General features: G+C 37.8%; 1 protein-coding gene across 2 annotated transcripts in view; it reads right to left on the bottom strand.

Annotated features, from left to right (window-relative positions):
- Positions 1 to 2,360: 2,360 nt before the first annotated feature.
- Positions 2,361 to 13,431, bottom strand: part of LOC144495098 (cytoplasmic polyadenylation element-binding protein 2-like) — a 117,684-nt gene continuing 106,613 nt past the window's right edge. For both annotated transcript variants that reach the window (XM_078214985.1, XM_078214993.1), the window contains one exon: positions 2,361 to 6,269. In XM_078214985.1, the coding sequence (XP_078071111.1) occupies positions 6,042 to 6,269 (228 nt within the window). In that variant the 3' untranslated portion in view covers positions 2,361 to 6,041. The remainder of the gene's footprint in view (positions 6,270 to 13,431) is intronic.

Here is a 13,431-nt window from a genome sequence, read left to right as displayed (position 1 = left end):
CCGAGTATGGTGGGTGCCTCGAAGATGCTGCCAGAAGAGGTGGTGGTGGAAGCAGCCACATGAGCAACATTTAAGAGGCATTTGATTGGGATATGGACCGAGTAAGAACAGAACGTCGTTTTTTAAAAAGTTTAGTTAGGGCATCATGGGGCTTGTTTGGGGGGGGGGGGGGGGGGGGAGGGGAGAGGAAGAGGAGGGGATTAAGGCCCTGTTCCTGTGCTGTATTTTTCTTTATTCTGGTTCTTTGTTCTATTGGCTTGAGGAAGAGCTCCAGAGACACTCAACCCTGAGAAAAGATTTCTCATCTCCATCTTAAATGAGTGACCCCTTATTTTTAAAGTGACCTCTTGTTCCAGATTCTTCCTTTATGAATGTTTGCCTACTGATTCTTCATTTTCCTGTACAGAAAGTATTTCAATTAAAAATAATGACTTGAGATTCAGAGACCCACCATTAGTGGGTTATGCTTTGGTTTTCCAGGCAAGTGTTGAGGCTGGAAGATAAATCCATTTCACAACTCTATCCCATGCCAATTCCTAGTTCCACAGTATATTGTTGGGGGGGAAAAAGACTTGCCCCAATGATTACTTGCCTTTTCTTCCATGATCATGTGTGCATTTTACTTCAATTTGTTCTTCTGGAGGTGTGAGGTCCATCTGTTTCATCCCCATGATCATTTTTTTTTTACTCGTCTGAAAGTCATGTCTAAGATCATCTTACATATGTAAAAAATGACTTGGATATTGGAATACTGTAAAATTTCAAAATTTGCTGATGACACCCAACCTGAAGGTGTGGCTAAAAGTAAGGATGAAACCAAACGACTGCAACAGGTTAGCAGAATGGGCAGACAAGTACCAGATGGAATTTAAAAGAGTGAGGTGATGCATTTTGACAGAGGGGACAGGGAAAGGCAAAAGATTTACTGGCACAGTTCTAAACAGTGTGCAGGGTCAGAGGTATGTCTTGGGTTCACGTGCATTGATCTTTAAAGGTAGCAGGACATGTTGAAATAGTAATTAGCAAGGCAAATGAGATCTTCATAAATAGAGGTAGAGAGTACAAAAGCAGGAAAGTTATGCTGAACGTTTATAAAGCTCTGGTTAGACCACAACTGGAGTATTGTGTTCAGTTCTGGCCACCATACTTTAGGATGTAATGTTGCTTGAAAAAATGCAGAACAGATTTACCAAAATGGTTGCAGGCATTAGGGATTTTAGCTACAAGGTTAGATTGGAGAAACAGAGATTGCACTCCCTGAAGCAAAGGAGACAAAGATTTGATAGAGGTGTACAAGATTATGACATGTTTAGACCAGGTAGACAAAAGAAAATCTGTTCCCACTAGCTCATGGTACAAACTCTCAATGCACATATTTAAAGTTTTAGGTAAGAGATACAGGGGATATATGAAGAACTTTTATGCAGCAAGCGGTTATGACATGAAATTCACTGCCTAAAAGGGTAATGAATGCATAGATGATCAATGGGAAAGAGCAGGAACTGGGATAGACTGAATTGCTCTGAGTTGACATGGACTTGAGGGATGAATGGCATCCCACTATGCAATAATGACCACGTCCTAGTCCCAAACATACCTACCAATAGTGCAGCTCATGGCTTAATCCTTCTTGAGGCTCTCTCTAAATTATCTCCTATTTATTTCCTATGAGTGATGTTACTGTTGGTTTGCTTAATCTTATTTTGGGTATTGAAATCACAAACCTATTATAGTATTGCTATATTATTATTATTCTGCATGTAGCGCAATGTTCATGTGCAGGTTAAATTACGTTTGATTTTTCACCAGCATCATTTAAATTGGAACAGGGAGGTCAATCAGCACTTTGAACTTGTTCTATCATTCTATTACTGGATATCATAATTAATTTTCTACTCGAGAGAATATATTCAAGAATACTGGAATAATTGTACAATCAAACCTAACCCTTTTAATGTTCCTGCTGCTTGGTTAGAGCTGGAACTTATTTCTGTTTCTCAGAAGCAATTACAAAATTCTATATTCACAGTTGTGTAGCCACTTTCTGTTTTAAGTTTGGTGAAAGGTCTATTAAATACTGGAGTTATTAGCAAAGACAAGCAAGTATCCAGGCATGTGTTGACAGCCTGCCTTCAAGTGTTCACAGCCTGTCTTTAAATCCTGCTGGAGCAGGAAGGAATTGCAGTAATATTGGTTAAAAAGGGGAATGTAAAGTTTAGCATTACAGAAACACAAGTTTCAGAAGGACCAAGGTCTACAACACTCCTTACTCAAAGTCAGACACTGGAAAGAGTAGGTAAATTTTCTAATTCCAAATAGGACAGCTGACAGGTACATTTTCAGCATAGAGCAAACATGCAAATAGTTTAATGGTTTATTAATTCAGTCAACAGTTAATATTACAAATATTTAAAAATTACTTAATATAAATAATTGGCAGCAAACCATTCCAGTACAGAATTATCACCAGTACAACAGACAGACTGGAGGATTAGACATCAACAGAAATATGCAAAAGAAAGAAATATAAAAGTTGAAAATGAAACTAAATCAAGCTTGAGGTGATCTTGTGTCCATAAAAGCATGGGTTCTCCTTTATTTAAAAATCAAAACAAAATTACTAATCAACTCTCCCTATAAAGTACAAAAAAGAACAGAATTGGCAGAAATTGATGGCTGTCTAATTTGCATATCAAAGAACCATTAGTTGCTAATTACAACCGAAACACTCCTGTAAACCACTGCTCTGAATCTATACACAAGCATTTAATTAGAATCTAGAGACTTTAACATATTACAAAGATTTTAGCTCCAAAAATAAATCAACATAAAATAAACTTTAGGAATTAGCATCATAAAATTATATTTTCCACATAAAAATACAAAATAATATTAATGACACTGGCTGAATAAGAAAATTATTCCAAGTATCATGCTACTGTTGAAAAAGTAGTCATATTTTTAAAGTAAAATAAAAACAAAATAGGCAAATATGCATGAAAAGTATCTCCTTTTTTTCTTTTTTTTAGCAAAACACTATCCAAAATAACTACAATCATTTACATCAGTACAAAGATCTCTGGATTTAAAAATATTAGCATGACAAAGGGGTAAAATTTCTGACAGTAAAAAAATGACATTGTGGATAACTAGTCTGCAAATATGCAATGAAAAAAATAAATCTGCATTAAAAGGTTTACACTGTTATTCTTTTTCTTTTCTTACAAACATTAGAAACAGTATTGCACATCACAACACAGAGTCGAGGTTAGTCAGCCTTCCAAAATGTGTTATATTCAAGTCTTTCAGCATCTTTGAGGAAAGGCCTCATATGGCCAGATGCAACAGGGGTTAAAATGTCAAGTGTTTCCCATAAAATATATTTGCTCATGTTTTCTTTGCAGAAACATAGCATGGTTTTAAAAAAATTAATTTCTCTGCAGAGCCCTGCACCTGGGCAGAAATACATACATTCGGGGAGCACAGTATGTGAACAAGCTTATTAGAATATAAAAATAATACAATCAAAACAAAATAATTACATTTCTACAAAAATAGTGAAAATAAATATGATTTCTTTAAAAAAGATGCATTACAGTGTTTGCCATTTACTCCATGGCAATGCTGAATAATTCAGGTGCTACAGTAATAAAGTTGTCTCGGGAAAGAAATGACAGCAGATGAAACAAAAATCATTCTACCACCACCACCCCACCCCTAAAAAGGGTTCATTTAAGATTTATATAAATCAAATTAATTTAACAAAATACCTTGGTGATTATGCCTTTAATTTTACTTACGGAGTTGGGGATATTTCAAATTACTGCACTTACTTTCTGCACAGTTTTATGTAGAAGAGCCCTCCTAAGGTTACCACGTTAGTTTACAAATGCTTAGACCCTTCCAAATTTAGGAAGCAGAATGTATGGAAAAATAAAATTATCAATTTAAATCATTTATTTGCCAAGTTAAATTATATATGCAGATCTTTCAATAATAAACATAGCAAAACTATCAATTTCTCTTCTAAATTCAGAAAATTGAGGTATTGCAAAGGAGATGCCATCAGTCAAAAAGTGTGCCCTAAAACAGCTGACTGTTGGAAAAAACTCTCACCAAGATACAAAAGTAGTGCATAACAAATGCCAATATGGGTGTCTGAAAATGGAACAAATTTGGCAGAGAACAAATGCTCCAAATAGCCTGGAGAACCATGGTAAGTAACAAATGGGGGCATTAGCCAATAAATAAATTAGTAAAAAAGCTATTCTTCAAAACAGCATTGACTTCAAACATTTTAAAAGTTGCATCACAATCACTATAAACAGCAGAGTTAGACATGAACTACATACACAAAAGCACACCAGGAGACCACCAATGTTCAAGACCAACATCTTGCTTACATAAAAAGATTGTCCCTAAGGATTATATACGGTTGTTCTGTACAGTAAATGCTTGTAATGGCATGATCACCTTTTTTTGAATAAATAATTGACACCCGCATAACTTTCAGCAGCTTACTAATACATTTTTCATTCTAGTGTGATTAAACTGCAGAGAAATTCAATGCTTTAATGTCAAACCAGGTTAATTTAACACCATAGTCATCTCCATTTTGACTTTAAAATGGCTAGTTTAGTAAATCATGTATCTTATATGATGAAATCAGTACCATTTTATAACTTTTTTTGGAGGGGGCTTGGAGTTTGGTGATTGTTTAGCAGTGTGCTGGCCATCTTTGGTTTGTAGAGGAAGTCTGAGCCATTATACCAAAGAGTTTTATGAAAGGGGCAATGAAATCAAAAGTCTTTTTTTCTTTTCCATTTACTAATTTGCTTTAAGACCCTAGCTACTTTTAAATTTCTATTTAGGACAACAACTCACAACACTAAACAAAACGCACATATTAACAAGATTGCACAGGGAATACGAGATTACATCCAGTCTGCAGAAATCAAACTCCACAACCCACCAGGTCACGATAGTGGCTGCACTTCTACTCTAAAAGCTATTTTGCATAATGTATACAAAGTGTAGCAGTAGGACATTCTCGTTACAGGAGTCACATTAATACATGCAAGTTAGGTTTTTTTTCCTGTTTTTCTTTTAAACTATTATTGTACCTTTCATTCATGCTAACTATTTTTTCTGAATGTTTGCCAAAACTGACATCACATCCATTGCTGTGAAGGAACATGTATGAATATACTTTTAGTGCATGCATAAGGTGTACAAGTAAACATGCAATTGTTTAAATTCACATTCTGAACTGTGGCAGTCTAGGCCATTGCCACCTGCATCTAATTCTTCCACAATGCAGCTGCTATAATTATGTTTCTGATCCCATTTTGTTACTGTGTGTTCTGGCATTAAATATGATACCTATATAGCAGCAAAGCTTCTAATGCAGCTCAAGAATAATAAAAATGCTAAAATAGTTAAACCAGATCAGTCTCTTGAGGTATTATTTCTTGCAAGTCAAAATGGAGAGCAAAAACGTAACCCTATTTTTTTTAAAGTTTGTGTATACATTGCAAATAGCAACATTAAAAAATAAAATTTTGTGTGGCAGAAATCACTCACCTATAGCTAAACTTGCCTCCTACTATTTGCTACCTTTGGTAAAATTACTAGGGACAGGTCTTGGAGATGAAACTGAGCTTCCTGAAATAAGTGCATGCTCCACCCATTGAAGATAGCAGCAAACTGTGCGCCCCTAAGTGGCAACATTCTCACTTCTAATTTTAAGATTTTTTATATAAAAAAATAACTTGAAAAAACTACAAAAAATCGATTTTTTTTCCAAAAAACATGAAAGTACCTCAAAAAAGTTAGTAAAGCCTGAGATGCAGGGTTTTGGTGACAAACAGAGGCCTGTAGTGTATTAGCTGCTACATATGATGTATGCATCGAGAGCTGGGGTAGGAGGCAGAAGAATGCACTTATTTCTCCTAACTATTCATGGTTTCTTCAGCCTTTTAAGCCTCATGCACTCTCCTCTCTTCATCCGTCATGATCCTTCAGGCGCCTGAATGTTACGTTCAGCTCCAGCGGAAGTGAACCTGTCGAGGGCGGTCGGCCCCCTCCTTCACCAGTGGCTTGTGGAACTCCCGCCCGGCACGAGAGTGGATGTTTGCCCAACAAAATTCACAGTAATACTGCAGACAAGTGACATTGGCACAGAAAAATGGAGCAAACTTTCCACCACATCGAGCCCCCTGGCATTCATCACACATTTGATCATCTAGCACGTATGGCTTAACTTCCACCTGTTGGAATAAAGTGTAATTTTTGGTTAATATATTTTTTCCCATTGTCATTGCAAGAAATCTGAGATCTGCAAGAGTGATAGGACACAAAAATTAGTTTTAGCAAAGTTTGCAGCTTGTTAAACTACATTAATTACGTTGCAATTTACTTTTGTATGTCCAGAGTCACACTGCTCCAAAATCTGTTTTCAAGGGATTGGACAAAGTGAATAAATTTACTGTGAATTCCTGACTCACATGATTGCTTACATGCTATATCGGCTGTGTTTCAGGGAATTGCTGATTATACCAAAAGGCTTACAGTCAGAAGCATAAACGTAATACAAAATTGATAAGTTTCCTTTGTTTAAAAAAAAAATGGATTTTAGCTACCGTTAGTGAATTTTTAAAATTAAAAGGCAAAGCCTTGACGGTGGAGCAAAATTTGTAGCTTTTCCAAGAATAATTTTATAATATTTGTGTGAAGGAAGGCAAGATGTGTCTGTGCCTGGGACTAAGCCATCCAATGTCAGGATGAAACACTGCCAGATAAGATGCACATCCTCCCTCAATCTTAATGCCAGAGGAAATGTCAATTTAGTCACAGATTATAGGTAGTTTCCCTAACAGCTGGTAGCTGGATTGAGATACTCTAAACTCATTTCACCTCGTATATTTGTTACATTGCAAAAAGATGCCATTCCACCCATCATGTCTGCAGCAACGCTCTGAATGAGAAATTCAATTAAGTGTTATTCCCCTGCCTTCTCCCTGTATGTCTATATTCTCTTTTCAGGTAACAGTCCAATTGCCTTTTAAATGCCTTGATTGAACCTGCTTCCACCACACACTCAGAGTATTCCAGACCCCAATCATTTGCTGGATGAGAAAGGTTTTCCTCATGTCACTTTTGTTTCTTTTCCCAATTACTTTCAAATTGTGCCCTCACATTCTCAATCCATTCACAAATGGGAACAGTTTCCTTCTATCTATTCTGTCCTGACTCCTCACGATTTTGCACCCCTACATCAAAACTCCCCTTAGCCTTCTCTTCTCCAAGGAAACAGTCCCAACTTTTTTAATCCATCTTCAAAACTGAAGTTCCTCATCCCTGCTACCATTCTCATGAAGATTTTTTGCACTCTCTCCAATGCCTTCACATCATTCCTGAAGTGTGGTGCCCAGAACTGGATGCAACACTCCAGCTGAAACTGAACTAGTGTCTTATACAAGGTCAACATAACCTCCTTGCTCTTATCCTTTGTGCCCCTATTATTAAAGCCTCGGATACTGTCTGCTTTATTAACCACGCTCTCAACCAGTCCTGCCACCTCAAATGACCTCTCTACATATATACCCAGGTCCCACTGTTCCTGCACCACCTTTAGAGTTGTACTCTTTATACCATCACTCCATGCTCTTCCTACCAAAATGGATCACTTCACACTTCTCTTCATTGCACTTCATCTGCCACCTGCCTGCCAATTCCACCTACTTGCCCATGCCCTTTTGAAGTTCTGCACTATCCGTCTCAGTTCACGACGCTTCCAAGTTTCATATCATCCACTAATTTTGAAATTGTGTCCTATACATCAAAGTCTAGGTCATTTATATCAGTAAGATCAAGGATCTCAACACTGACCCTTGGGGAAGTCTGCTACACACTTTCCGAGCCTGACAAACAGCCATTAACCTCCATCCTGTTTTCGGTCACTAAGTCCATTTCGTATCCAGTTATTTTTCCCTTTATTCCATGGTCTATGAATTTGATGACAAGTCTGTTGTGTGGCACTGTACCAAATGCCTTTTGGACACCACATGGCTCTCAAATACACACTGCTAGCTCTTCAAAAAAAAATCCAGCAAGTTAGTTAAACATGATTTTCCCAGAACAATTCTGTGCAGGCTTTTCTTAATTAGCCCACATTTATCCATGTGACTATTAATTTTGTCCTGAATTATTGTTTCTAGACATTTCCCCACCATCAAATACTCAAAGCTGCTGAAAGCTCTTCCAGTGAACTACCTCCAATAAAACAGCACCATATCAGAGTAACAGCTCTGGAGTTTCCCTACCTAAGATTACATCCTTAATTTAAGATTAAAGAATGAAAATTAACTCTCAAAGTGCAATGCAGTTTATCTCTACATTAAATTTCATGGTGGGAAAAGGGGCAAGCAGGGAAGTAGTTCTAAACATACCCCATTCGCTACTGAAAACAATTTTGCAAACACTAATTTTACTTGTTACTGAGACACTCAAATTAAATAAAATTGTGATTCTGAATCTGCTCGGCTTCTTGGGTGACGTCACTGATAGACAGCATGCTCATTTTAAATAGCGACAAGATTTTAGACCAGCCTGAGTTGACCTGGAGCTACTAGATGCTGGAAAATGCATCCTTTTGACCAAACTGATTTAATGTATGGATGATCTCTACTTCAGGCCTGGCTAACAATAATTGCACGCTATCTTGTATATAAATCGTACAACAGAATTATACATGACGTCAGATTCAGAGGATGCCTCCTGCTGTGTTTTATATGGACACAAATCAGCTCCGTGCACACACAAATTAATCAACTCAATTCATTTCTACTCATTCCCCAGATTTTGTTACACTATCCCTTCCACTAAAGCAAATACATTTCGCTTAGATTTTCTTCATTGCTCTCATCTCATCAACTTTGTCTTTGATATAGATGGAGCAATACGTATTCTTAAATAACACCTTTAACAAAAGAAAATGTCCCAAGAAGCATTATAAAACAAGTATGACACTGAGCCACATGAAGAGATATTAAGCCAGATGTCTGAAAGCTTGGTCAGAGGTGGATTTTAAAGAATATCTTAAAAGAAGAAATTGGGGTGGAGAGGTAGAGGGAGAGCATTCCAGAGCTTGGGGCTAGACAACTGTAGACCCAGTCCCCAATTGTGGAGCAATTAAAATCAGGGATGCACAAGAAGCTAGAATTAGAGGAGCGCAGGTATCTCAAAAGAATTGTGGGACTGGAGTAGATTAGACATAGAGAGGGGTGAGGCTGTGGAGAGATTTAAAAACAAGGATGAGAATTTTAAAATCCAGGTGCTGCTTGACTAGGAGCCACGTAGATCAGTAAGCAGAGGGACGATAGGAGAATGGGACTTGATGCAAATTAAGATAAGTGCAGCAGAGTTTTGGATCATCTCAAGTAAAAGGAGGGAAGAATGTGGGAGACCAGGAGTGTGTTGGAATGGTAATGTTTAGAAGTAATGAAGACATACAGGAGGGTTTCAGAAGTAGACAAGCTGAGACTGGAACAAATTCAGATGATGTTAGAGGTGGAAATAGGCAGTCTTAGTGATGGCATGAACAAGGTTGGAAATTCATCTTGGGATTGAATGTGACATCAAGGTTGTGAAAGCCTAATCTCAGACTGTGCCAAAGAGAGGGATGGAGTTTGTAGCAAGTGAACGGAGCTAGGAATGGGGACCAAACTCAATAGTTTCAATGTTTCTAATATTTAAGCAAATATGTTTGTGTTAACCCACTGTACTGGTACTGAACTCTACAATCGACATACACGCTGTCAATATTCTTCACCTATACAAGACAGTAAGAAATATGACAGTTTATATAACATTGTTCAGTTTAAGACAATTCTCCACCTGTAAAAAATACTGAATTTGGCAGTGTAAGATGATTTGAGTAAAGGCTCATTTAGGCTTGATAATGCAGCAGCTAAGTACACAACTATGGTGAAGTAAAATTAATATGCCAGCATGAAGTATGCTGAGGTTAATTTGAACAGCTGAAGAATTTAATGTTAATTTATAGCCTCAGCCTCTTCAGAAGAACAATGACACTATAAATATATGCTTCATTTAATCACATCTGCTGAAATTGCGTATTAATAAATTATGCATACACTGTGCTGCTGTTAATTAAGGTTACGTGATGCGTATGTGGGAGCTTAGCTAACAAATTAATAAAAGGAACAAAATGCAGGACAGCAACAAAGCCAAATCTTGGAAAATGTGTTAATTTTAAAATCAACAAAAAAATGGAAACCTCAATAAATCATCGGGGAAAGTGTTCTTTGGTTAGCTGTGTATCTGGTACACATACACAATTCCATCCCCACATTAAAATGCACAAATCATATAGTTCCTTTTTGCTAAATATATAATGCACACTGTCTTGGATGGAACACAACTGTAAGCTTAGTTTAGCAAATCAGCAAGAGCTCATGTATGAAGAGTCTCTTAAATATGTGCAAGGGCACTGCTCAAGTTCTGACTAGTTAAACTATACAGCTTAGTAGTACATGAAATGGCCAATTTCTCACTGCCTGTCTAGCTAGAATGACCTTAATAGCTGGAATATTAGTTTGCAGGGGTATTTGGAGCTAACTGGAAGTTCAACCCTCAGTGGCAGGTCTACCCTAGGGAGGCATAGTGGTATTATCACTGGTCCAGTAGTACAGAGACCCAGAGCAATGCCTGGGGACTGAGGTTTGAATCCCACCATGGCAGAAAATTTTGAATCGAATAAAAAAGCCTGGAATTAAAAATATAATGATGTCGATGAAACTATCATTAATTGTTGCAAAAATCCATCAGGTTTACTAACATCCTTTAGGGAAGGAAATCTGCTATCTTTGCCTGCTCTGGTCTACATGCGACTCCAGATCCACAGCAATGCGGCTGAATCTTAGACGTCCTCTTAAATGGCCTAGCAAGTCACTCAGTTCTTGGACATGGCCGAACCAGCAACACCCACATCTCATGAATGAATAAAGCTTCCAGTTTCCTCTCACTAAAGCCAGCTAAACATAATAGAACCCTTAGAATTGCAGGCCTCAGAAATTAGGTAATACAATACGCCAGACGATTGATTGAATGTGAATCTTCCATCACTAGGTGTGTGTGGAGTCACTTTGTTCCCCGGTCATTATTTCCCTCTTCTCTAATCAATTTAATCAGGACTTTTTGCAACATCATTCAAATCTTCCAGAATCCATAATGTATTAATGAATATCTATATTTAAGACAGGTGAAGTGATTACTTTGTCTTGTACTGTTACATAACTTGAGAATGTAATGAGCTAAAGATTGAGTTCTGAACTGTAGGTATACTGGAAGGAATTCATGTTTTAAAATAAATGCGAACATTACGATTACATATTTTTGACTGATGAGAATTGTGTACACACACACATCCATCGAGACATTTATCATGGGGACGACAGCTAATTACTGCAGCTGTTCTTAACCACTGAGCTGAAATGACTAATGTTCAGTTCTAATCTCCTCAGACATAGGCATTTTACCTGTTCCATCTGTCACTATAACTCTGCTCTCATATCAATATCCTAGAAGAAAACTGCTACATTCTCAGAGCTAAATGTGCCAATTTACTATTAAATACAAAGCCCTGCTGCTCGAATACTCTTGTTTTCACCAAGATCTTTGATGGAGCATACATAATTTATAATTCATTCTGCTTACGGGTAATCAGTATAAAATGCAATTCCCGCTAAAACCAATTCCATTCCATAATACATTTTTCAAAAGGCTCATAGAACAGCATCACAGAGCACAATGTAGTTCTGAAACAGTGGAGTTGCAATGAGAAATCGGAACAAATCCCATCGGTACCAATTTTTAGTGGAAAGGAGGATGAACGAGAAAAAAAACCAAGTAATGATTATATAGATTTTGAAAGTGGACAGTAATCTATTCCATATTAATACAAAAATATACAAAGATTTCCTTTACATCACTTATGTCCTCATGAGAGCAACAATATGATAGGTGCTGGTTTACTCCAAATAAAGTCACAGGAAAACAAAAGCTTTTCAATTAATATCAAATATTGTAACAGTTCACAAAAAATTACAATAGCTAGATCTCCTAACAAATGTTCATATTTGCTATTTGAGCCATTATATTTATTTAAAGAATTAAAACATGCTCAATGGGAAACTAGTAAAACAACTGAAGTTATTTTTTCAGCACTGTTAATGAAACAAGTAGCGGGCAATAAACTGATATCACAAAGCTTTTTGTGATAATCTGGCCTCACTAGCTGTATGTGGGACTATTTCCCAACTTGTTCTTCTGAAGGAGAAATTCGCCTGCTCCAATGATGTTCCAAATGTTAAGTTGGACGGTTAAAAAAATTGCATGCAGTGGGTGCCCAGCTTTCCATTGTGTATTTATAGGAGACTCAGCCAGTTGTTCAACATTACACCATCAACATCAATATAGTCCTTAAGGAATGGCCTGCTCGAACTGTATTCATGAAGTTGAGTACAAACAAGAACATCATTTGGCCTAACTAGCTCAAAGGGTGGAATGCTCCAATCCAGGACAAAGTCCCATGACAAGGCAGGGATGGGGAGTGTGTCCCACTGCAGAGGCCAATGGGAAACCATGCCATATCCTCCGTCCCCAGTGTAATTAATTATGCATCTGGGTGTTTTGTGCTGACTTCCATGGCGGGGCGGATTTGATGGCGTGTGCCCCAACGTCATATCTGGGTGCCATGACAAAAAGACACACAACATCACTGACCAACTATTGAAGAAAGCAGATTGAAGAAAGCAGATGGACCTCCAGGAACATGCTGATACTGGAAGATGGACCTCCTCAAAGTTACTGAAGCTGGATGACCCACTGATAGGTGCTCCCCCCACCCACGATGTGGTGTTCCAGGGCCCAGGGTCATTGGTAGCCTCCATAATAAATTCCAGAGGCAGCCCTAGGCCTTCTTCAGGTATGTCCTGACTTTTGCACACCACGTTAGGTCAGACATGTTCTGGGCCAGTGTGTTTTCCTGCTGCCATTGTGGAGAATCAGGCATGGAGGGGGAAGATTCAGGCCTTCATCTGCATCTCATTCGTGGAATGCAAAATGGTTTCACACCAGTCTCCAAGCAGGACTTTAGGCAGCATTGGAATATTCTGCTGAAATTTCTGATATTTGGGCTTCCCACCATTGATCCCGCTGGCGAGTGCCCCGCTGAGAAAGCCAGCATTTGCTGTTCACTAATTGCCTTCAAGAAAATGGTGGGGAGCTGATAACTTTACACCTACAGTAAGAGCGAGTCCCAGGATTTTGAGTAAACGATCATACAGAAACAGGGTTGTGAACATCTAGATTGTGAGTCATATGGAATATAACTCTTGGTTTTATGAA

This window comes from Mustelus asterias, chromosome 1 (genome assembly GCF_964213995.1).
Source record: "Mustelus asterias chromosome 1, sMusAst1.hap1.1, whole genome shotgun sequence".
NCBI lineage: Eukaryota > Metazoa > Chordata > Chondrichthyes > Carcharhiniformes > Triakidae > Mustelus > Mustelus asterias.
This window is presented reverse-complemented; position numbering and strand designations above follow the sequence as displayed.